Source organism: Takifugu flavidus, chromosome 17, assembly GCF_003711565.1.
Source record: "Takifugu flavidus isolate HTHZ2018 chromosome 17, ASM371156v2, whole genome shotgun sequence".
NCBI lineage: Eukaryota > Metazoa > Chordata > Actinopteri > Tetraodontiformes > Tetraodontidae > Takifugu > Takifugu flavidus.
In genome coordinates, this window is record NC_079536.1 from 4,989,084 (window position 1) to 5,012,229 (window position 23,146).

The 23,146-nt window shown below is 50.0% G+C and overlaps 1 protein-coding gene across 2 annotated transcripts; it reads left to right on the top strand.

Annotated features, from left to right (window-relative positions):
* Positions 1-277: 277 nt before the first annotated feature.
* Positions 278-19,426, top strand: dipk2ab (divergent protein kinase domain 2Ab). 2 transcript variants are annotated; one of them, XM_057012405.1, is made up of 5 exons: positions 3,596-3,612; positions 3,758-3,893; positions 5,266-6,127; positions 13,551-13,854; positions 17,452-19,426. In XM_057012405.1, the coding sequence occupies exons 3-5, from the start codon at positions 5,474-5,476 to the stop codon at positions 17,799-17,801; spliced, it is 1,308 nt and encodes a 435-aa protein (XP_056868385.1). In that variant the 5' UTR covers positions 3,596-3,612; positions 3,758-3,893; positions 5,266-5,473; the 3' UTR covers positions 17,802-19,426. The 2 variants fall into 2 exon arrangements, with proteins under 2 accessions (XP_056868384.1, XP_056868385.1); XM_057012404.1 differs by lacking the exons at positions 3,596-3,612; positions 3,758-3,893 and adding an exon at positions 278-761.
* Positions 19,427-23,146: the final 3,720 nt, after the last annotated feature.

The following is a 23,146-nucleotide window of genomic DNA, read 5'->3' on the forward strand; positions in this document are numbered from 1 at the left end:
CTCGAATACCGTATCGTGAATGTCTACATTCGTACTCATTGAGGACTGAAACAATTGTATTCCTTTAATGTCTACGAAAACCTGATTTCACCCGTGATGTTTTTCCTTTGGCTATTGCGTATTACAATATACTATCTATTGAGATAATTGCATTTAGGTCAAAGGCTACAGAAAAAATATAGGACATTTTGCACGAATTGGGGGCGTGTTTCTGACGGAGTAACGTTAGAATGGTTGCCTAGCAGCCGCAGCCGCAAACCGCCGGTGGGTGTCGCGAAGCGCAGGGTAGCTGGTGTTGAAAAGAGTGGAAACAGAACCCATTGTGGTGTCAGAGAGGAGTGAGCCGCTGCCAGAGAGCAGAAAAGAGCCGATTCTGTGACTGCCGCCACTCTCCCGTTAAGCGGACCTCCGTGGATGTCGATGCGCAACGCGGTCGCCGCTTTCTCCCGCGAAGAGGACCGAGCGGTCCGGTCGGAACCAGCCGGTACGCTGAAGAGTTGAGACTCGCCATCCCAACTGTTTATTCCGGCGGCTAACAGGCTAGCTGGCTACATACCTGGGAGCTAGACATGGGGAGCCCGAGTGAGTTTGCCTGATAGAGATCTCCGTCGAGCTTTGAAGCGGCCGAACTCGATTTCAGACGCGATCGACACCGACTTCCAGCAGCCGCAAATCGCCTCGTAGGTTGCGGCAACTTTGGACTATGAGACTGAGGAACCGCTGAACACATATCACTTCTGCACAGAGGGAAAGTCGCCCAGGTTTGTTTCTCAGTTTCCTCCTTGTTGTTGTCCTTCCGAGCCACAATAAACGCGTCCCTAAAGATCGCCGCCTGCACAGCCGCAATGCAATTTGCAGGTTTATCACATTAATCGCCATTTCGGTCGCAAACGATGACATTTATCGCGAACATAGGCGCTACTTCCACTCAGAAGATGCGGTGATGAGATCAAAATGGTGTTTTCTTTCTTTCTTTCTTTCTTTTTTTTTTATAAACATAAAGCTTCATAATTTGATCCGCATCACGATATCAAGAAGTTTAGGAATTGGAAATAAGCCTGCCAGCACTGAGGTTTCTGGCCCAAATTAACACTAAAACTGTCTATTTTTTGATGTTTAAATGAATAGAATTGGAGACCCCGTCGTGCAAATGGTGCAACACTGTTATCTGATGGTAGATGCGAGGTAGATGTGGAGATCAGGTTGACTTTGCATAAGTTATAGTAGGATTTCTCAATCTCTACTGTCAAACATCTCAAACCAAACCCGTGTTTCGCCTCAACAGGTCTCTACCTGGTGGCTTTGCCGTGTAATTCCCCTCTTATTGAGCTCTTTCTGATCAATCAGAAGTAATGAAAACATCAAACACGAATTGAAAAGCTGTAATTTGCAATAATCTCCTAATTTCCCTGAGGTTTCCTTCATCGCTCAAGGCTATTGCAGATGTTTGTCCTTGATTTCTGCAAGGAAATCAAAGTTACAGAAACCTGGGTGCACTTGGAGAAGGGAAACACTCAAGATGACTCCCAAAGAGTTATTTCTTTACAGGTTATTTAACTTAACGTGGTATTTCAAATAACAGGAGATCTAATTGTGGAGCCTTTCTGCAAGTTTAGTTGACAAAGGTGGTTGATTTGAATGGTTCTCTTTCCGCATTGTGGGGGGGGATGTCGCAACTGTGGCTTAAAAATCCCTGCAGGATGAACATATTTTTGTCAGCAGATCAAGCAAAGGGGGAGGAACAGAAATGTTTTGACATCAGCAGATGTTGAACACATTTCCGGAGCCTTCCCCCCCCCCCCCCCTAAGTGTTTCAAAGGCAGTTTAAATGCATGCTAACTTTTCCCAAACACTCTGTCATGGATGGTTTGAATATTTCCGGGTGATAAATGTAGTTCTCCCCCGTCCCGACCTGCTCCATAATGCGGAGCGGAGCAGATGCCATTGATATTCCCATTACGGCCTCCGGGATTTGATTTGGAGCAGAGATGAATAGACTAATGCTCTTTTGGGATTTTGGCTAATTGGTGCTTGTACTCCGAGGCCTCTGCTTTCCGTTCCGCATGCAAATGTTGTTGCGGTGTGTATCTATTCGCCCCGGTCAACGTGTCGGCTGTGCTAAGGCCATCCGTACGTGGCTGAACGTTTTTGTGATCAAACCTTATCGACACCCCCAGTCAATAACCCTGGCAACGGTAGTTTCTCTTCCCTGTGCAATGCAGTGGAAAAAGGATGGCGGATGGGGCAGTGTGGTTTCGGTGGAGGCTTCCTCCCCCCTCTAGCTTCGAGCGGAGGCCTTTTGTGGTAATGTCCCTTCATGTGTGCATTTGTGAGTCCATTAAGAAATGAAGAGCGCCACTTTAAATGATCTCCCTGAGTTGTATTACAAGAGCGATAACTCAAAATCGTCCTCACCCCACCGTCCATTAGCTCGTCGGCGGCTTTATTCACTCTCCTCTGCGATTTTTTTTTTTGATTTTTTTTTTTTGCGGCAGTCATCAGGATCGTTCGCGTGTGGCTCAACTTCATTATATCACAATGAAGTTTAGCCTCAGGTGCAGCGAGGGAAATAAGTTAGCCTTGTTCTCCTTTATCATTATCACCAACCGGTTTTACACAGTCGGCTGTGGAGAAAGATTAGTCAAGACTGACATTTTCCTTTCAGCCCGCTCCCTTATCTCAATTATTCTGCCCAAATCTAACCCGATAAAAGCGGAAATATTAAGATACTTAAATGTCATCTTTCTCGGTGTCGACCTTTGTCGTACCCTTCGAAACCAGCGGAGGCTAGCGGCTCCCTCTTGCATAATGAGCTATTTTGCGCCAGACTTGGAGCATTCTGAATAAGACTCATCACCCATGCATGAGGAGTCGGACAGCTTTTGAATTGCCCTCCTTTCTCTGGCTGTCTCTAGACTCCGCCCCCCCCCCCCCCCCCCCAAAAAAAAACTGGAAAACTTTTCCTAACCCCAGATTTGGAAGCAGCTTTGTATGACGAGATCTTGGCACTTATTAGAAACAGCGCTTCCCTCCCAGAGTCGTGTATTCTTCTCTTTCAGAGCCACTGCACGGGCTAACATGAAACACGTGCTTGTCTGTGGGCACAAGGTTCGACCAAAGGAAAACGCTGCTTTAAGTTTCACTCTTGTGGTCAGTGACGCGTTTGGATGGAAAGCATCTGGTGCTAATTCAGGGCTTCAAGCTAACTTTCCCCCCGCCGGAGATCCCGAGCCGAGCTGTCCTCGATAAATAAAAGCCAAGTCAAGTAGGATAATGAGGAAGTTCAACGTGTCGGCGAACTCGAACACTTTCCCTTCACCCGCGTGATTATGCGGCGCGTTCTCACTCGTTTGCGTGTGCTCTTCGCAGGATGCTGGATGAACCGTCACCGCTCGGTTTCGGCGCATTTCATTGTCACCCTTTAGCGGTTAATGTCGCTCTGTTGCTCTCATTATCGGGTAGGAAATTCGGCGTATATATATCGCCTCAACTCTGGCAATTAGCGCAGTCGCTGAGGCGATCCAGGAAATATTCCACACCAGGTGAACAGGAAGCGGCACCGGGGCCCTCCCGCGTTAGCCGGCGGCGTCTCTCCGTCTATTTCTATTTGAGGTGAAGGGTTGATCATCAGCTTCTTCTGGGGTTGTTGCTGACACTGTTAAATTTAATACCTGCTCCCGAGATCTGGCAGCTACAGCTGTGCCGCTGCTATCGTCATTAAATGCTAAATGACTTCTACATCAATATCTCATTGCAGCCTCATATCCAGTTTTCATCTCCCTGGGAGAGAGAAGCCGGAAGCGCTCGTCGCTTTGTCTCATATTTAGGACTTAAAAATGCCGATCCGTAACTTCTTGCATCGCAATTTGTCGTCTAGAGATTCTTTTTACATGGTAAGTAGCTACTTGAGCTGACATTTGTGTTCCAGGTAATGGTAATCAAAATAGATTGGATGATGGATGCTGAAAATTGGGCTACATTATCATAAAGATGGACTGTGGCCATCGGTTTTAATGAAATCTGGAAATTATGTAAGGTTGATTCACTCAAAATGATGCAACCCCTGTCTGTCACTGTCAGATTAGCATCTTATTTATGGCGCGCTGGCTGCCGTTAAGTCACAACACTCCAGTGGCTGAGAGGCGTTTGATGTGCCCGGGGTGTTGTCAGACCGGGGCGTGAGGTAAGAACCAGATGCGTTCCGCGTCTTATCTGACACGCCACAGCTGCGCGTTTCTCGCGGCGTTCCCTGTCGGCTCCGGTCTCTGGGTGTCTCCAGATGTCGGCCCTCTTTCGAGCCGAAAAAACGACAACGACGCGCTAGGCGCTCCAAATTGCCCGCTCGTCGGCCTTGCCCTCTCAAGTCAGCTGCCCTAATCGCCATGTCCTAATGAGTGCTAATTGAGAACGGCTAATTTGCGTTGCCTGGCTCTCTGTCTTTGTTAGAGGACTTTTAAGACTTGTGAGATTCATCGCCTGAAAGCTTATGGGGGGGGGGGGGGGGGGGGGTCTCAGAGCTTCTGCCACGGGTAGGACCACTGGGAGGTGCAGGAATCTTTGGAGATCTTTGTTCACATGCAGATTATCTCTTTCTTCCCGGCCTGGTTCTAAGCGTTTCCCTCCTCCGCCGATGTCGATATTCGTAATTGAGGATTTGACAGATCCCCCCCCCCCACCCTCCAACCCCGGGCCTTATTTCAGCGACACCAGCCATTTTCAAAGACGCGTCTTCAAAGCTCGATTTGAACGAAGCAAGACGACTTTGATCAAAGGTTAAACTGCTCGGAGCAGCTCTTCTCACCACGCGGCGAGGGCTGCGAGGCCATGTGTGCGTCATTTAAATGTTCGGAGGAGAAAGGGATGGATGCTTTGGAGGAGCGGGAGGGTTCTGAGGATCTCGCCTTTGATGTCCATTTTGGGGCAGTTCCTCTTTTTCCATGTGTTCATCTTTGGGGGGGAATTATTTCCCAAAGCGAAAAATCTCAACCAGGTTTATTTTGCTGGCGTTGGGCCATTTCATTTACGCCTGAAAAGTAATGAAGTCTCTCAAATGACCCAAGCAGTTCGCATTTGAGACAATTTAATATTGCAGGGGAAAAGAAAAAAAGCAGGTCTTTGTTTTATTGAGGGTATCGGGTGTCGGGCCTCGGGCGTCGGCAGAGAAATTTAATTACCTCTTTTCATTTGCTATCTGTGATCAGACGTTTCGGTGTTGCGAAATGCAGCGATTTCATCTGCCTCCTTCTCTTTTGTCTTTGCGTTCAGAGCCGCCGTCGCGCAAACCCCGGGAACATGACTCATCGACCCCTGCCGGGGACCGGCGCGGGGCGGCCGCTCCGCACCCGCTCCCACCTGCCGCTTTAGAGGCCGCTGCAGCACGCCATGACGGCCAGGTACCGCGGTTAGCACCCAGACGATCTTCTCGACACCGCTGCCTCCCCGCCCCCCCGAAGAACTCCGCTCCGTCCCCACCATGCTGCGATTCCTGCCCCTCAAGCTGGGCCGCCTGTACCGCTGTCTGAAGCTCCTGCTGGTGGTGGGACTGTTTGTCATTTTGCTGATGAACACCCACAACCTGTTCGCCTCCTTCCAGAAGAACGAGCTCACCGACAGACGCTTCATCAACCTCAACAAGTGCCCCGCCTGTTTCGGCACCAGCTGGTGCCGCAAATTCATGAACGGCCAGGTGTCCTTCGAGACGTGGGGCCGTCTGCGGTTCTTGGATGTCTTCAATGTCAAGAACGTCTACTTCGCCCAGTACGGCGAGCCCAGGGAGGGCACCCGGCGCGTGGTGCTGAAGCGGCTGGGCTCCAACCAGGAGCTGGCAGATATCGACCAGAAAATCTGCAAACGGGCCACCGGCAGACCGCGCTGCGACCTCATTCAGGCCATGTACAAGACCGAGTTCGCCAGGATCAACGGGGACGTTCGTCTCCTCACTCCGGAGGTGGTGGAGGGCTGGTCGGACCTGGTGCACTGCCCCTCCCAGAGGTTGCTGGACCGCGTGGTGCGGAGGTACGCTGAGACCAAAGACTCGGGCAGCTTCTTGCTGAAGAACCTCAAGGATACCGAGAGAATGCAGCTGCTCATGACCTTGGCCTTCAATCCAGAGCCACTCGTCCTGCAGGTACCGTCTCTGTTTGGGGGGGGGGGGGGGTGATTTACACTGAGGAGTGTGTGAGATTCCACATGGAGATGTTTTGCTTATGATAATAAGTTCAGAGATACTAAAGAGCTGATCTATGGTGCCAGGTGTTCTGATAAGCTGAGCTTCCTGGATTACGTGCTATAAAGAGGAGCCTCAGTGCGGCTCAAGCTAGGGTGTTGGCCCAGGAACCCCGAGTAAATAACAGGGTGGGAGCTCCTCCTCCCTGGTCCCTAGACCTGAGACGTGCCATTACACTCCGCCTATGCTATGTTTCAGAGCCCTGACCTCCCAGACGATGAGATTTTGGCTGGTGGCAGTATATGTAGGGCAGCTCTGAATTATTCACGGACGCGTCTGCAGCGAGGGCCCCCGAGTTGTTCTTAATTTTAACAGAAATCCGTGACCACCAGATTCCTGTCGTTTGTGGGAGGCGGCATCTGGTGAGACGGCTCGCGCAGCTGCTCAGCATTAATTTTCCCGGCTCTTCGTAAGTCTTTCAAAATGAATTCAACGTCGAAACCGCCGCCGCCGTAATCGAACCACATTCGGCTGCAGCTTGGAAGAAGCGATTCTGCTTCATCATATGAACAATCTGGATCCTTTGGCTCCCTGTTAATTAGTAATCCAATCAATTTCAATTTCAACCTGGCATTGATTCTACCTCATGACCACAGCGCACAACAATGGTGTTGCCTGTGTAAGTGAGTTGCGTGACCTCCAACCCCCTCTGATGGACACAAGGCTGCACCTCCAGGCGTCCCAGGACCAAAGCGGAGATCTGCATTCAAGTGCAGTCGATCTATAAAATCTAATTAGCCGCGGATGGTCGCCAGCTCCGCCGCTTCCTTCCTCTCTGCTCTTTATCTCTTTTACCGCGTCATCGGCGGTATGTGTGTCATCCTCCCCTGTTTTTTCCTCTTCTCTCGTGCTCTGTAAACTCACAATTCCACCCGTGATTTTTTTTTTTTTTTTTTTTTCGGTCACGCCCCAGTTTATGGGATTGGATTCCCCCGCCGATGCGATAATTCTTATCTCGGCCCGTTCACAGACGTCACACAAACCCGTGACGGGTGTCCAAAGCTCCTCAGTTGTTTACAGAGATTTGGGGATTGTTGAGTTATGTGGTTCCTTTTGCCCGCTCATGCTTCCTGCATGTTTGTTGTATTCACTGTAAATAATTTTCCACTGTCATTAGTGGCCACTTTTGTTCCCCGATGATGTTTTATGCTGTCGGCTCAGTGAGCCGCACTCTCTTCGGTTCCTGTTTCCAGGCTTTTGATGCCACAGGCAGTAAATCGGCCCCATTTCACTATGAGAAACCAGACCTCCTTTGTCAGTGGGAAACAATCCGCCGTGTTGTTTCGGATCCGGCCAACAATCCGCTTTCTGTGTGCTTTGCAGTACGCGGGCGCACACGCGCACACACACAGGCTCCTCTGTCATGTAGAAGACAGTTTGGCTTTGGGAAACGCGTATTTTTGGAAAACAATGACAGGCAAACAGCGCGATCTTTATTGCGGAGAGGCGCGTGATGCATCATTATTGGTTTTCCCGGCTTATTTCCGCCTCACAGATTCCGCTTCAGGGCTTCTAAAGCAGTGTTTTGCCTGTTAGGAGCTTATCAAACACAACTCTGAAATAAATACAACACACATACTGCGGTGTATATAAATTCCACAGCCTCCTACAGGTAATGTAATGATGTTTTTTTTTAACCGTCAGAGTGTAGTAAAGTAGAATTAATAAGTAACTGGATGTTGCTAACTGTAATAGCTATGAACGCTGCCTGCTAATGAAAGTTGATTGATTGTGGTTCAATATTTAAACAGATATCTTTTGAAATCAGCAGCGCGCTCTCATATTTGGAGAAGTTTTAAATGAGTCGGATTCAGCGCAGTCCTCCTTTCTAAGTAATTAAGTCGGTAAGTTCGCCAGAAGCATGTGACTGCAGTCTTGGGCTCATTGGAGCTGAGAATAGGATGTGACAGGCCTCTGGGGTTAACTCGGTCATCTCCTCCGCTGTGTCCCAGATCGACCCGTTCCCGTTTTTTCACCTCCCCGTTTCCCCACCTGACACGCAAACCCACACGGTCGGGTCTTCCCGCGCTCACAAACGCAACGCCACTTCCACCCGCGTCTCGCTCCGATGCTAATTGGAGTCGGAAGAGAGGGACGACCCGATCTCTTTTCCTCTGAGGAGTTTTGACAGCGGCATTCCGACGCCGACGTGAGAGCAAACATTCACAGCATCGAGCAAACACGCTGGCAGCTCTTTTTGAAATTTAGTTAAATGGGGGCAATGCCTCTTTAGAATGCTGTTGATTTAATGAGGCTACGCATAAAGTATTATGTTGCACATCCACTTTGGAAATGGAAACCAAATTAAAGCTCCATATTTTTGTCAGAAGGGTTGGTTGAATTTGAGTGAAATGTTAAAATAAAGAAGTGAGGGGGACACCCTCTGGTCGCAGGGCGCGATCGCTATATGAAGAGACGCGTCGCGGGTCGCAATAACGTCCCATGCCAGCAACAACTGTGATGTCGCGATCCGTCTTTTTAGGTCGCGCCTCTTTACGGAACGGATCAGAGCCTGTTTTGTTCCTAGGTTTATTTAGTTTAGTGTAATCACAGACGCTGCTTCTAGCCCAGCGTAAGCCGTCTGTTTTTGAGGCCCACTCAGTGGCCAAGGTCCACCAGTGAATAGTGTTTAAGTTGCTGGTCTGATTAGAACCTTTTTGTCTTTGAGTCTGGGGGATTGCGACGCTCTTAGAACATAAGAGCGGAGGCTGTGTACGCCGCTTAACCCTGCTTCAAGTGCTCCCAAACCCCATTTCATTATTCTTATAGGCCTTTGTGTACAGACTGAATCCTGTTAGGATAAGACGGGGAGTTATCTGGGCACAGCTCCCCTCTTTTGGCTGCCCTCCCTGGATGAAGGCCCCAGTGGAAAGGAGGAGGAGGAGGAGGAGAGAAGCGGAGGCCGTGTGTGAATGACTGTGTGTTGTACGAGCTCCAGCCTCGGTGTTTTGAATGAGCCCGAGCGCTTGTTACCATAATCCTTTCTCTCCCCCCTCCTCTCGCTTTACATACACACATGCACGACAGCTGTGTTTGGTTAGGTAAATGCCTGTGGCCGAATCGATCCCCCGTCCCCCCCAACCCACCGCCAGGGCCTATTTTAGGAATACCCCCCACCGGCCCGCCCAGGCTTGCTTCTCTTACATCCCGCTCCTGTAGATGCGGCTGTGCAACCCTAGTCGGTCTGACCCCATTCGCTGCTCTCTTTGGGCCCCGTAAGCTGGCCAGTATTGATTAGTAGAACGTCTCTTCGCTGTGTCACGTCCCTGGAAGAGGCTAGGTCTCACAGTCGGAGCAAGAGTGTGCTTCTCCACCTCGCCGCCGGTAACAGGCTAACAAAAGGTCACCAGCACCGGCTTCATAGAGAAAACAATTGGACAGCCGCAAGAAACGTACACGACCCAAAACCTGATGTTTAACTATTTTTTCGACATCTGGAACGGTTAATTGGCGTTCGTACGTTAAGTCCCGTCCGCATTTGCGTGCGGGGTTAGAGCGCCCACCTCTGCCCGCAACGCGACGTGGTCACCCCTGAAATAATTGGCGCCTGCGCTGAAATCCTTCGCCCTCGACAAAGGCCTCAAACCCACATCCCTCAGGTCCGGGGCCAAGTCTCAGTCGGGTTTCTGCCTCGCCACGTGGGCGGCAATGCCACCTAAACCGAGTCAACATCGTTGCCTGCGACTGAGTGGCGCTCAGACGGGTGGGGGTTATGAAGCGGTTCTCCACACTGGGGCTCAAGTTCAGGTCAAGGAAGGGATTCAGTTGTATATAGTCGGAGCGTGGAGCTGCTCTCATTTCTCAGGCTTGCTTCACCCACCTCACACACCGAGTCATTAATGCTTTCCCCTCCGGTTGGCTCCTTATTTGTACCTTATTTGTTATTTGTTGGCCGCTTACTTCATATTGACTTTAAGCATCTTTTGTGGTCTCTCCATGAGTGGTTCCGATGACTGCTGCCATGTTCTCGTCGCTCCTTTCCAGGATGAAAGCCGCAGTATTTCCTGGTTGCTCTCGTAAAGATGACGAAGAACCTGATTTGCAACGATGGAGCGGCAGGTGATCGCTAAAGAGCACAGCGCTAACGCTAGCGCCGCGGGAGCGTAGCAGAGTTCGCCCCAGTGGGCCACAGCTCTCGCTGCAGACTGGAGTTGAAGCCTAAATGGCCAGCACAGGTGCCAGACGGGGCTCGCCGCATCCTCCAGGCGGATTAGATCAACAGAAAAGCACAGACGTGCGTCTTTTCCAGCTCTTTGCATCTGGCAACATTTTCTTTTTTTTTATGGATTCCTTCCTCAACTGCACCTTATCAGTGGCAGACTCCTGACGGGACCTGTCCCGGCTTGTTTACTACGAAACGGTGGCGTTTGCTAGAGCAGAAAATGTAGAGAATTTAGACCACACCCATTTTTGGGGCTTTAACAAGCTGCACACATGAAAGGCCGCTGTGGCAGACTACTAATTTTCCTTCCTTGTAGCTGTGGCTGCGGTGTCGGGATGAAGGAAACCGGGCCCGTTTTATATTTAACTTTAAGGCGACTGCGCGGCCGCCGTGTTTGTGTGCGTGTTGTGTTGTGTTGTGTTGTGGTGTGTTTGCAGGCCAGCCAAGGCGATATCACGGGAGCCGCTCGTGTTTACTTGGCCTCTGAAAAGAGGTCGTTATCAGCCTCGGTCACGTTGCATGTTCTCATTCACACTTGGATACCGATTTGCACGGACACACATGTGCATGCACAAAGAGGCTCTTTTGAACTTGCAGCCCCCCCGCCCCCCCACGCGGCCCAGTAGAAGGGCATGCCTTTGTCAGCAGATGTCAGGACGCAGGTGTGTGTTCCTGTGCCTCTCGCTCCGTTCGTTTCATCTCCTTCTCCAGAGGCTGCCCATTTGTCTGTGGCCCCGTTTCATTTCATCCCACTCCAGTCTCTCTCCCCCCGCCAACCAACGCCCCAGAGGACAGCAGCGGGTCTGTTGTGTTTCAGACACTCTGGCATTGTTTATTCCAACAACACAATCCTGCTTTCCCCCGATACCCCAGACACCCCCCCCCCATCAGACGGGTGGCAGATAGTCTTAAAAACGTCATCAGACCTTTTTATGAAGCCACAAAACTCCCCAGGATCCATCGCTGCCTGCTGCCCCTTCAGCTGATCTTGGTAGCAAGGCGGAACCCGCTACCAGGCGCGTGCGCACGCTCGCGGCACCTTTTTCCTTCCCGCAGAACTCCGTGGCGTTAACGTCAACCTGGACTTTCCAATTTATTTCGCCTACATCCTCTTCAACGCCTCATTGCCGACTTTAACGACTTCTGCAGAGCGCCGGCTTAAAGTGCGGTAAGGGCTGATGATTAGGGAGACGTGGAGTATTCATCACCTTGTGCAGCAGGTGAGGCCGGAGCGGGCCAGCGGCCGCCATGTCGCTGCTCGCGGTACATCTGTGAATGTAAAGCGCCCACCAGGGTGTAAGCTAAAGGAGCTGGGCGATGACGGCCAGATACACACCAAGGCTTTCTCATATGTGAGAGTAGCCTCAGGGTGTTCTTCCACCCCCCCACCCCCCCCCATCTGCCATCACTCTTGCTCTCATTCCTGACAACAAAGCGGGAGTGTTGCTGGGCAGGCAGGACTTTGCTGCGTTGTTCCATCCGTCCACTGGAGCGGAGACACTGTTTGTCTCCTGCTCTTCCTTCCTCCTGCCGCCACCGTTATGAAGCAGGTTCAGCCGTGACGTCGGGGGGGTCCTACGTGCAATAAAGATGTTGGATAGGGAAATGAAGAGGAAGCGTTTGGACAGACAGACAGACAGACGGGCTGGTGCAAGTCAATAGTGCTTTTAGGACAGACTTTTGTCTGGCCCACAATTGATTGGGGGCACCTCAGGGAAATCAGCTCAACTTTGGCTGCATCGCATGCAACTTATCAATGTCCTCCCCTTGTGACACGGGATGTTTTTTTAAAAATTAATGGGATCTGGATCAGTCTGAGAATCTAGAGATCTTGGATTTGCAAGAAAAGTAGTCATAATGCATCGGTTGGGCATTAATTCCCAGCGTGAACAGTCACCTTATGAATAAATAAATAGATGCCTAATCGGAGGCTGGAAAACTAGGGGGGAGGGAGATCGGAAGGGTTTCGGAAAACAGGGTTGAGGCTGCTCTTTAGATTCTGGATTCTGCTGCTGGAGCAAACGTGCACGTGTTGGTAACCCCTCACCCGGCCTGTGTTTCTCTGTCACATTTGAACAGCGACGCCACAGTCTCGGCAGGACACGGGTCCAGCTGCTGCTTTTGAAACATTAAAACATCCCATTTTAAATAATTTGTATTTTATGAAAATTTAACTGGCTACAAGGCGACCATGCATAATTAACCCCCCCCCCCCCCCCCACACACACACACACTCACATTATAGACTGCTAAAGCAAAGAAGCGCTGAATTATTAAACCGCCGCAAGTGTAACATGAAACGCAGTAGTTGTACTTTGCAGTCCACCTGCAGTGACGTGCAGGTTTTTTGGAGGGGGGGGGGGGGTCTGTCTGCAGTTTAAAACAGTCATGTTTGAGACAGCAAGCCTTCCAGAACCAGCAGCCTTAGGAACGATCGCTAACGCCGCAGTTGTGAGCTAGCATTAAGCATAAGGCTGTGCTTATTTTACAAGATGCCAGAAGGGGCGTTTGGAACAGATTGGATCTTCACAAAAATATGTCTGCCCTGCATAAAAAGGTGTTTAATTCCATGATGTTTTACTAATATGTCCACCCGTTGTGGCGGCCTGCGGCGCAACAGCTACCAGAAGCTATAGAGGCGTCGTCTGCATGTAAAGGTTTGTTTGGATGAGATTATAGGGAATCAAAACCTGGCGGCAGATGCAAACGGAGCTTAGGCGGTCCGGCGAGATTCCCAGTGTTGGCTCACAGCAGGGCCGTAGGTGTCCTGGCCGTCGGAACCGTGCTCGGTTATATGGGACGCCGATGCACCAGTTATCATCCCAAACGGACGCAGGCGCCGACAGGTGTGGTTTGGGATTATCGCTCTGCGTTGTTCTGGAGAGCTTTGCAGTTTTTATGAGGGGAAAAAGAAGAATAAAATAGCTGCTCACAGTTGCAGTGTTGCATTTTATTTCAAAAATTGAGTCCTGTTCCCTAGAACTGGCCCTCGTTCACAGGACCTTTTTGGCAGCTTGTAACTATTATGCTTCAAAGATTGTTTTAGCTACTCCTGTATTTGTTTTTGTTTTTTAAAGAAACAGGCTTCCAAGATCCAACGGAGTGCTCTGCTGCAGTCCCACCATCCCAAAGCTTCTAAAATTCCCTGTTTCTCTTTCCCAGAGCTTCCCCTCAGACGAAGGGTGGCCGTTCGCGAAGTACCTGGGAGCCTGCGGGCGCGTGGTGGCCGTCAACTACGTGGGCGAGGAGCTGTGGAGCTTCTACAACGCGCCCTGGGAGAAGCGGGTGGACCTGGCGCGCCAGCTGATGGACATCGCCGAGCAGCTCACCAACAACGACTTTGAGTTCGCCCTCTACCTGCTGGACGTGAGCTTCGACAACTTCGCGGTGGGGCCCCGTGACGGGAAAGTCATCATTGTGGATGCAGAGAATGTTCTGGTGGCGGACAAACGGCTGATCAAGCAGAGTGAGTCGTACCGTCCATCATTACAAACCTCCCCAAGTTGCCATTAAGACGCCAGCGCTTTGGAAAAGAGGATCGCTCTATTCTTTTATTAGAATTAATCGCCTTTACCCAGCGGCGTTTTGGTCATTTTTAGTTTTCTTTTGGCACGTCTGGTCTCGCTGCGCTAAAAATGGCCTTTGCTCCAAAAATGCACCGTTCATTCATTAAAAGAAGAAAAAAATGCCCCGTGGTTTCCTGATGAATAAGAGTTGGATTAATATTTGCTTGGAAATCAAATTACGCAGCAGTCATTAGCAAATGTGTTCGAAGACTAACCGGCTCCTCCTCTTATTAGATTTATTCCACTATACTGGCTGCATTTCCTCAGTGCTCTTAATACCTTTGCAGTTGCTGCCTCTCTTACGTAGCACTCTACGCTAACTGTTCATTTTCTTTTGAAGTAAATGTCCAATTTCCAGCCCTTTTTTGAGCACTATATATATATATATATATAAAAAAAACAACAACACACCCCTGCAATTCAAACACCAGCCGCAGCTTCTATTGTCTCGCAAACGTGGCAATTTATGTCACAGGTACAACTGCCAACTTTAGCCTGTGATGCAGAGATTGCGGTTCAAGGACTGGTCTCATGGGACCGACGGCTGTGGGCAAATCTGCACGCCTAAAGCCTCTGCTCTTCTAAGAATACACTTCCTGCTGCACCCCTTCTGCCTTCGACATGCTCATCCCCATCAAAGCGAAGATCTTCTGGATAACAAGCCATCTTCCCTGCCCTACTTTTTTCTCTCCATCTTGGAATAAACCTCCTAACAAGGACAGAGAAAGTTCCACTCAGGGTGGCAGGTTCCCGCCTCTCTGTCCGCCTTTTAGGGGCTACTTCAAAGAGAGGGAAGACCACCCAGAGAGGCCTCGTATATTCATCCTTAACTGCAGAAATCCTGTTAAAACGTTCGATTGTTGGGTTGTTAGGTGGTGGGGTCTCACGATTGAGCTTTCTGGTGGATGGATTCCCTGCACGAGACAGGATTGTGGCGTAAATACTGTGATTCATTTCATTCTGCTGTTGCCAAATTACCACCTCAGACCCCCGGAATATTGCCAGCGTGTCCAAATACACGCCGGTGCCGTGTTAAGTGTCTGTTCACCTCATTGTTTAGCTCCAGCGTTATCAGTCCGACCATGCTAAGCTGCTTACGTGGCCATTAAGACTTTAAGCCTTGAGAATGTTTATGTATTTGAGTGTTGCACTAATTTCCGCCTCCCCCCCTCCCCGTGTGCTCAAAGAGTGACATCGGTAATGAATGAAGAGGTCACGGTCGTGTGACGGACAGTCTAGAGCCGGAATGGTCACCTCTGGCGATCCCTAATGTCAGCAGTCATTTTCAATACTGTGTACGCAACCACAGATTTGTGTAGTACACACTTAGAAGTCCGTACTTCCGGATTTTGGCTCTCCAAGGTGAAGTGCACTGTGGGAAACTGATCTGTCCCAAGTCCACACAGGTCATGAGGATAATGTGTACTTAAAATGGGCAAGTACACTTCGGGGAACCCTGGAGCGTACTTGGCAGCGTTGATGAAGTAAGCAAGAACACAAGTACCGTAATTTGTGGACTATATGTTGCTCCGGAGTTTAATTCGCACTAGCCAAAAAATGCATAATAAAGAAGAAAAATAGATATATAAGTCGCACTGGACTATAAGTCTTACTGGGGGGAAAATTTATTTGATAAAATCCAAGACCAAGAACATACATATCATCTTGAAAGGCAATTAGCAATCCATTAGCATGGATTAGCAATAGGGTTACAGTATGCTAACGTAACAAATTCAGCTACATGACCCACAACGAACTGAGTACGTGTCTGCTTTGTTAGCGTAACATATTAACAGTTATTCAGATAACTATAGCATAAAGAACATCCGAGCAAGTTTACCAAACAATCAAGTCTGACTCCATAGACGACGCACCGCTTCTTCTTCTGCGTCGCTAAAGGTACTCCTTCCTCAGGTACACACGCCTAGAGCGCCCTCTTGTGGTTGTCAGTGTGAAAATTACAAACATGTGAAATTCTGTAATGTATTTATTTAACATATAAGTCGCACCCCCTGACAAACTATGGAAAAAAAGTGCGACTTATAGTCCGGAAAATAGGGTACACACATTCAGAAACGGCCAACAAGCTTGTTGCCTGTGTGGAGCGTAACCTGGAGACAGATCCAAACGGTAGCCCACAGTCGCGCCCTTTCGTTAGCGCGGCCCACGTTGCTGCCACATACCGCCATCCCCAGCAGTGCCGTGGCAACCACTCCCCGCCATTGTTTTAATGGGGTCCTGAGATTGTTTCGTTCTTAATGGTTGTTGAAATTGCGTGCTCTATAATGTCATGCACACTTCACGCACTCTCTCCCCCACACAGGCGGACCGCCGGCCCGCACAAATATGCACAACCGCGGCGGCACTCGAAACATTGTAACAGCCCCTCGTTTCGTCTCGCGTTCGATAACGCGCTCGTTAAACCCGGCCAGTTCTCCTGGATGCCACCAGCGAGACGGCGCTAACAAGCGCTCCGGCTGTGGGAGAGCAGGGGAGCGAGGTGAATGCACACAAGTCCGTCCCGGGTTCTTCAAGGCAGGAGATACCAGGAAAGGACCGCCGAGGGGGGAGGGGGAGGGGGAGCGCTTCTGCCCATTTGACTTGGAAATGAAGTCGTTTGCTTTGGAAATGTTCGGAACTTTGTTGGAGCCAGGCCTGCAGTGAGAGGAGAACACAAGTCTGAGGAAACCGTTTAGCTTTCCCCATGAATATTCATGTTTTTTCTTCTTTGTGGCTCTTTGTGAGTGTGTGTGTGTGTGTGAGAGAGAGGGACGGGGACGGTCTCCTGATGCCACCTGTCAATCATCGGAGGCGTTAATTGGTTTCACCTCAAGCTGCACGAGTGTGTAGACACAAACAGACCCATCTTCATCACCCGCCCTGATTGAGGTTGATGCGCTCCTCCTCTTCAGGGGGCCACAGGAGCCCCCTCGCTACCGTGGTACCGTTAGACATTTGATTAAGTTGTACTGATGAGGAGCAGAAGTGCGTTACAGCACCAATACACTGATTGTGTTTGCATCCTACCCCCCCACCCCAACCCTGCAGCCCACCTCCCAACAATCTTATCGATCTGCTTTTAATGCGCAAACCAATAGCCCTCTCATCATTCTGGGTAATTTACCCGCCTCTTTCTGAGCTCAATCCCCGAAAGAGCCAAAGCAACGCGAAATGAGCTGCAGAAGGGACTTATTTGCTCAATAAATCTAGAAAGCGGTTCGTTTTCCGCGAAATGAAATGGCGGATTAATCGTTTGTATGCGGCTTCGACGCTTTCGATGGCGGTTTTCTTCCCCGTCGGTGCACGCAGGGCCTCGGAGTGGCAACCGTTATATTGCGGTCCACTTCACTTCCTGAGTGAAAATGTATCATTTAATAAAACGACCTTGTGCGGGTTAAACAGCTATTGCTTGTGTTATGAAAGGGAAGAAGAAGAAACAACATCCATGTCGCAGCGGAGGCTGTTTTTAACGCCGCTTTCCATGCGTCCCTCCACAGATAAGCCGGAGAACTACGACGTGTGGTACGAGAGCCGCTTCGAGGAGTGCGACAGGGAAGCCTGCCTGTCTTTCTCCAAGGACTCGCTCTGTTCCAGGGTAACCGTGGACCACAACTACTACGCCGTGTGCCAGAACCTGCTGTCGCGCTACGCCACGTGGCGGGGCACCACTGGAGGCCTCCTCCACGACCCCCCCGCTCACATAGCCAAAGACGGACAACTTGAAGCCCTCTTGGACGAGTGCACCAAACCCAAAAAGCGCTTCGGCCGCTTCCAGGCGGCTAAGGAACTGCGCGATTACCTCACGCAGCTAGCTGCCTCTTCTTCTTCTCTGGTGTCGGCCAGGTAATGAACGGACTCGGCGTCAGCCCGATGCACTGACAGAATGGATCTCGTCCTCTTTATCCCCAGACTCCCGAGGTCCCGGTTCTTGTACATGATGTCATCCATTTTGCCCTGTTCGCTCCAGCCGGCAAGTGTTCGGAAGTCTCGATTCAGAGAAAGGAGGAATCCAATTTCAAAGCAGCTTTGTTAAAGCTGCGGCTTTTACATGACTTTGCTCCTGGGTGGAAGAGGACTGTGGCACTGAGAGATTCTGGCTAGAACCAGGATAGAGAGGGGATAAACCAACTTTTCTCCCAGGGTGGGCCGCCGTCCTCAGGGCACAGGGAAGAGGCTTAAAGAGCTCTGGCTAGCACAGCGGACGCAGGCTAACGCGAACCGGAGCATCCTCACAACGACGGCAGCAACGTCCACTCCGTCCCCCCCCCCCCCCGTCCGCTCAGCCCGTCAGAACTGTTGTTTCGTGACATTAAATCAACACTGGTTTCATTTCTCTCCTCCCCCGGGCTGACGTTAGGCAGATTGGCGCGTTTACATTTCCGCTGTGCCATCGCTTTTCCCGTTTCTCCGCTCGCTCTGTAAGATGTCGAGAAGACACAGATGCATGAATCTAAGGCGGGAAAGGAGGCTTTTCCTGCAGGGAGGAAACGGTGACAATTATTCCATGTCCCGCTGCCCCAATCAATCATTTAATTGCCGCTTTGGTCAGACTGCGGCAAACAATTTGCTTTTTTCCTGGTATTTTTATATCCTTAATAGCAAATTATGACCGCAGCACATAGGAAAAGGAAGGTAGGGATTAAAGAGCAGGTGGAGATGGACACGTGCCCACACCAAAGAGGATGTGTATTAGATCAGGAACCCCACGGAGAACTCGGTGACAGCAGCTTTCCTTCTGTTTCTGAGCTCTGTTTTTCAGTAGGATCCTAATCCAGAGGTATGCGGGTCAATTATAAAACCATGTTTGATGTCCCTGTTCAGAACAAAACAATGAGGACTGAAATAAACCAGGAAACCGACATAATTCTCAGAAGGAAGAGCAGAAAGCAGCGCAGCAGCCGTCTGCAGCGCCAAAATTGCTAAAACCTAGAAGATCTATTGGGGAACAGTGGACCCATAATTCCTCTGGGTGGCTCAAGCGTTTCGGTGGGATATCTAAAGAGCCGAGTCCGAGATCAGGTCGATGTTAATATAGAGACTGGCGCGTTTAAAAATATAAAGATCTTCTGGTACCGTATTGTTGGCTGTGCAGCTCGGAAACAGGAGAAAGCACAGCAGCAGCAGCAGCTTTACAGCCTCCTGCCGGACCAGGGGAGCCGGCCTGACCTTGCCCGCGTCGCCCACGACAAGCAATAAAGAAGAACTTTTGGTGAATAGGATCCCTGCCCCCCCGCCCCCATCTCTCTCTTTGTTGTCAGATATATTTCAGTTTCCCTGTCTGGAGGACACGGGAGCTGCAGGGATTTGTACGTGCGTAACTAACTGTTCACTTTTGTACTGTCATTTTCCTTTGGAGTATTATATCAGCATCGTCTGATTTTTTCCTGTGCCTTTCATTCAAAAGTTGTATTGACAACTTTTAGTGGGTTTAAATATTAAAATAAAAGAAAGTATATATAGATATATACACTGCGCCTGTGTGTGGACTCTTATTATTATCTTATTATTATTATTATTATTATTATTCTCCCATGTTGCTGGGCTGGCTCTGCTTCACGTTGCCTCTAAAATTTGATTCACTGCGGCACAGCTGGATGCCGGCGTCTGCCAAATCCTCTTCCTCTTTTCTTTCCCCCTCGTCGCTCCTCGCCGGGTTTGATCTCGCATGTCTTCATCTTGCCTCTGATTTGGAGCCCGGCCCGTCGTTTCCCTTTGTTGCTCACTCTTATTTATGATTCCGATTGGACGGCTGTGATAGCGGAGGGACAGAAATGGCTACGTCCTGATACACACACGCTGACTGGCTGCCAAGTGACTGATTCTACTAGCAAAGTGGGGACATTTTGGCTGGTCGGGTTCAAAGGACTGAGGGTCGGGGCATGGTTTAGGGTTGGGTTTGGAATTGGGTTTGGATTAGTGAGGAGGGTTGGGTAGCGAGCTGGGTGATGGTACAAGGCTGTGTGTGTGTGTGTGTGTGTGTGTTTATTTGGACCCTGGAGTGTGGTTTGGGCTAATTCAATAGCCTGTCTGTTTGAATGGATCCAACCCATCGTCAAAACAAAGAAGTCCCCGAGCCAGAACCAAAATTAGAACCCTTAGTCTCTTTCCACCCTCGTTTTTCCATCGCCCCCCCCCCTCCCCACCGCCTCCTCTCTAATTGCACCTCTCTGTGACACACCCGCTGGTTGCTGCGGACGCAGTCCGACTTCTCCCGGGACCGCCACCTATAATGGACCCCCTGTGGAAAATGAGCCGGGTACTCCCACGTTAAATAAACATGAGGCCATTCCGGGGGTGGGTTTAGACATTGGAATTGCAGAGGAAGGAGGTGGGAATGTTTAAACACATGCCCACATGCGTGAAAACTGAGCAGGAAATGGTCGTTTCACAAAGCAGGAATTTCCTCTTGTCGGAAACATGGTAGGCCTCAGGTCGCCGTGCTATCTGCCCGCTACTGTTGCACGGGGCCTTTGCAGGTCCGAGGCGTTAAAAAGAGTTCCTGATAAATATCCTCCCCCAAACTGCTGCTTTATCGGCGTGCCGGGACTCTGAACAGGCAAACGGTCTCCGCAATCGCGTTATCGGAACGTCCACGGCTGCAGCCGCATCCGTCACGTTCCAAACCTGGCAACCCCCTGATATCTTATTCAGGTCATAAATGCACAGAGAGGAGGGGGCGATGGCGGGGACGGGGGGGGGCTGCCGTATGTTAGATTACAGCAACAAAAGGGGGATGAAAAATGAGCGACTGGAGAGGGGAATGGGGGGGGGGGGGTCGGAAACCGAAGTTTCTCTGTGGCTGTTGCTTGGCCAACGTGATGTAAAGTCTATTTCATGCTCTGGCAGGCCGGGGGGAGAGGCCGCCATTTTTAGAACCAACATGACCTAAATATATTTTTTTTAGATGTGGTCCAGTTGGGGGGGGGATTTGGCCCCTGTCGATGGCGGGCTTATGAATAACGGCGTGTGCCGCTCGCCAGCGTTTTGAGGGGGTCTGGCTGGCTTGTGCGAGCGCTCTGTAGATGCTGCGAGCACCTCCTGGTAAATCATCACTAATGCAACACAGGAGTTGCTCGAAGCGATGTTCCTGTCAGGCTGCTTAGACACCCCCCCCCCCCCCACACACACACACACACACAACCGTCCACGTGGTTATGCCACTCTCACATCTATTATGGCTCATTCAGAACGCACTCTGCTACCAAACCTTTTATTTTATTATTATTTTTTTATTTATCTTTGGCCTTGGGGAACTATCACGGGCTGACATGAAAATCGGTGCTTTTCCGATGTTGGAAAACACAACAATGGGGCCTGGGGAGGACCAGAAGGGTGCATTGTGGGAGTCCAGTTCTGAGTCTTGACAAATGTGCGTTTGTGTAGAGGATGAAAAGGAAAAAAAAGTGGCATTTCAGCCATCTAGAACAAACCGAGGGTGTTGGAGGAGGCGGAATAAAAGATTTAAGCTGTTAAATTTGCCTCTCTTTGTGTGATGTGCGCTAAAGGTATTTGGCTAACTGTAGCTCGGAAGGTTTAATGGTGGAAGCTCAAGTTATCAGAGTTGAGTGGAGAAGAGAAAAAGGAAACATCTGGAGCTCGCTTTATAATTAATCAGGAAAAATGTCAGAATAAATCATCCTGGGAGACAAAATATATTTGAAGACGGAGCGCTCTGGCATTTAGCAGAGCTCCAACGAGGATGAGTCAGGGTCATTGCTTCATTAAGTTAAGAGGAACGGAAATATTACCTCAACAGCAATTAGAAAGAGAAACAACGGTCAAGTTAAATAGAACGATGACATTGAGATTGTAAAGAAATATGTATCATTTAGCTTTGACCTTTAACCCCAAGTTAAAAGATCAAAGCTAATTTGCTTTTCTTTAGATTTGCCGGGAATTTACTCAATGCGAGTTCAAAATGTATCCAGAGTGAGGTTTTACTTTAGCCCCTCTGCCCGTCTGTCCTCGTCATCTGCCTGAAGTGTCCCCTCTTATCTCACGGTACGACTTCAAATCTCGCCGCGCACAAAGGCGAGCTCCCTCCAGCGGCGTCAATCAAGCAGGCGTGTTTTCAAACAGATGGCCCAGATGGAAGCGGGTGGAAGAGAGCTAATTGTGCAAGCTGATGAATCGGAACTGCTACGCCGAGTGCCGTCTTCTCCAACTTTAATCTGCGTGCTGATAAGTCGGCGAGGACGGTTCTGCTGGAGCTGGATGTCTTTTTGGTTGGAATTCATTGAAGCTCAGGGATGAAAATCGCCGCCGTTGATTCATCATATCAGGATATTTTCCCTTTGTATTTAAACAATCTTCTCTTCCATTTCTCAGACCACCCTCTTCCCGCTACTACTCGGAGCTCCTCGTCTCCCCTTCACCCCCAATCTGCCGCCCACGTCCCGTCCACATTAGCACACACTCGGGGCTGTGATTATAAGCGTCACTTATCCGGCCTTGTGTTCATCCCCATCGGAGCGGCCTCTTCCGCAGCAGAGGACGCCCGAGCACGCACCGAATCGCGCTCCGGCGCTCACGTCTGTGTTTAGTAAGGCGTCGGCTCTGAAGGCAAGATAAGATTTTTTTTTAAAATTCTCAAATCTTACCACTTGCCATCTGGGACGCTGCGGCTCTGACAAGATGCAATTAGCATTTAGCAAGTCGGGATGATACTATGTGGCATTTGCGCTGATTATCTTGACTGTTCATGCTTCCACCTCGGAGGGTACACTGATGGTTGCCCCCCCCCCCCCCACACACACACACACAGACTGGCGAGATAAATCAGGCACGTCTGTACGAACAGATTGAATTACTTTTACCCACTAGCATCAGAACTGTCACTTGCCCTTCATTTGTCCCACCTTTCTTCATCTTCCTGCAAGCTAACAGTACGCCCGCTCTCCCTGCCCTCGAACGTATAAAAGGGACTTTGCCTTTGACATGAGCCTGGACCAGGACCGAGGCATTTAACACCCTCTTGGGGCTGTGTTTACCTCTGCGTGACCTCGGCCGGTTCTACCACGGCTGTGAAAACGCCGCGCTAAAATGGCTTCTCACATTTGGCCCGCAGATAGGGCTGCGGTGGCGGCTCGAGCAGGAGACGTTCCTCACTGACACTTGAGCGAGAAATAGTGAACATTTTCTCCGATGGAATTAAATAACGCAGTTAGAAGCAACTGGATGGGGGAGGGATTG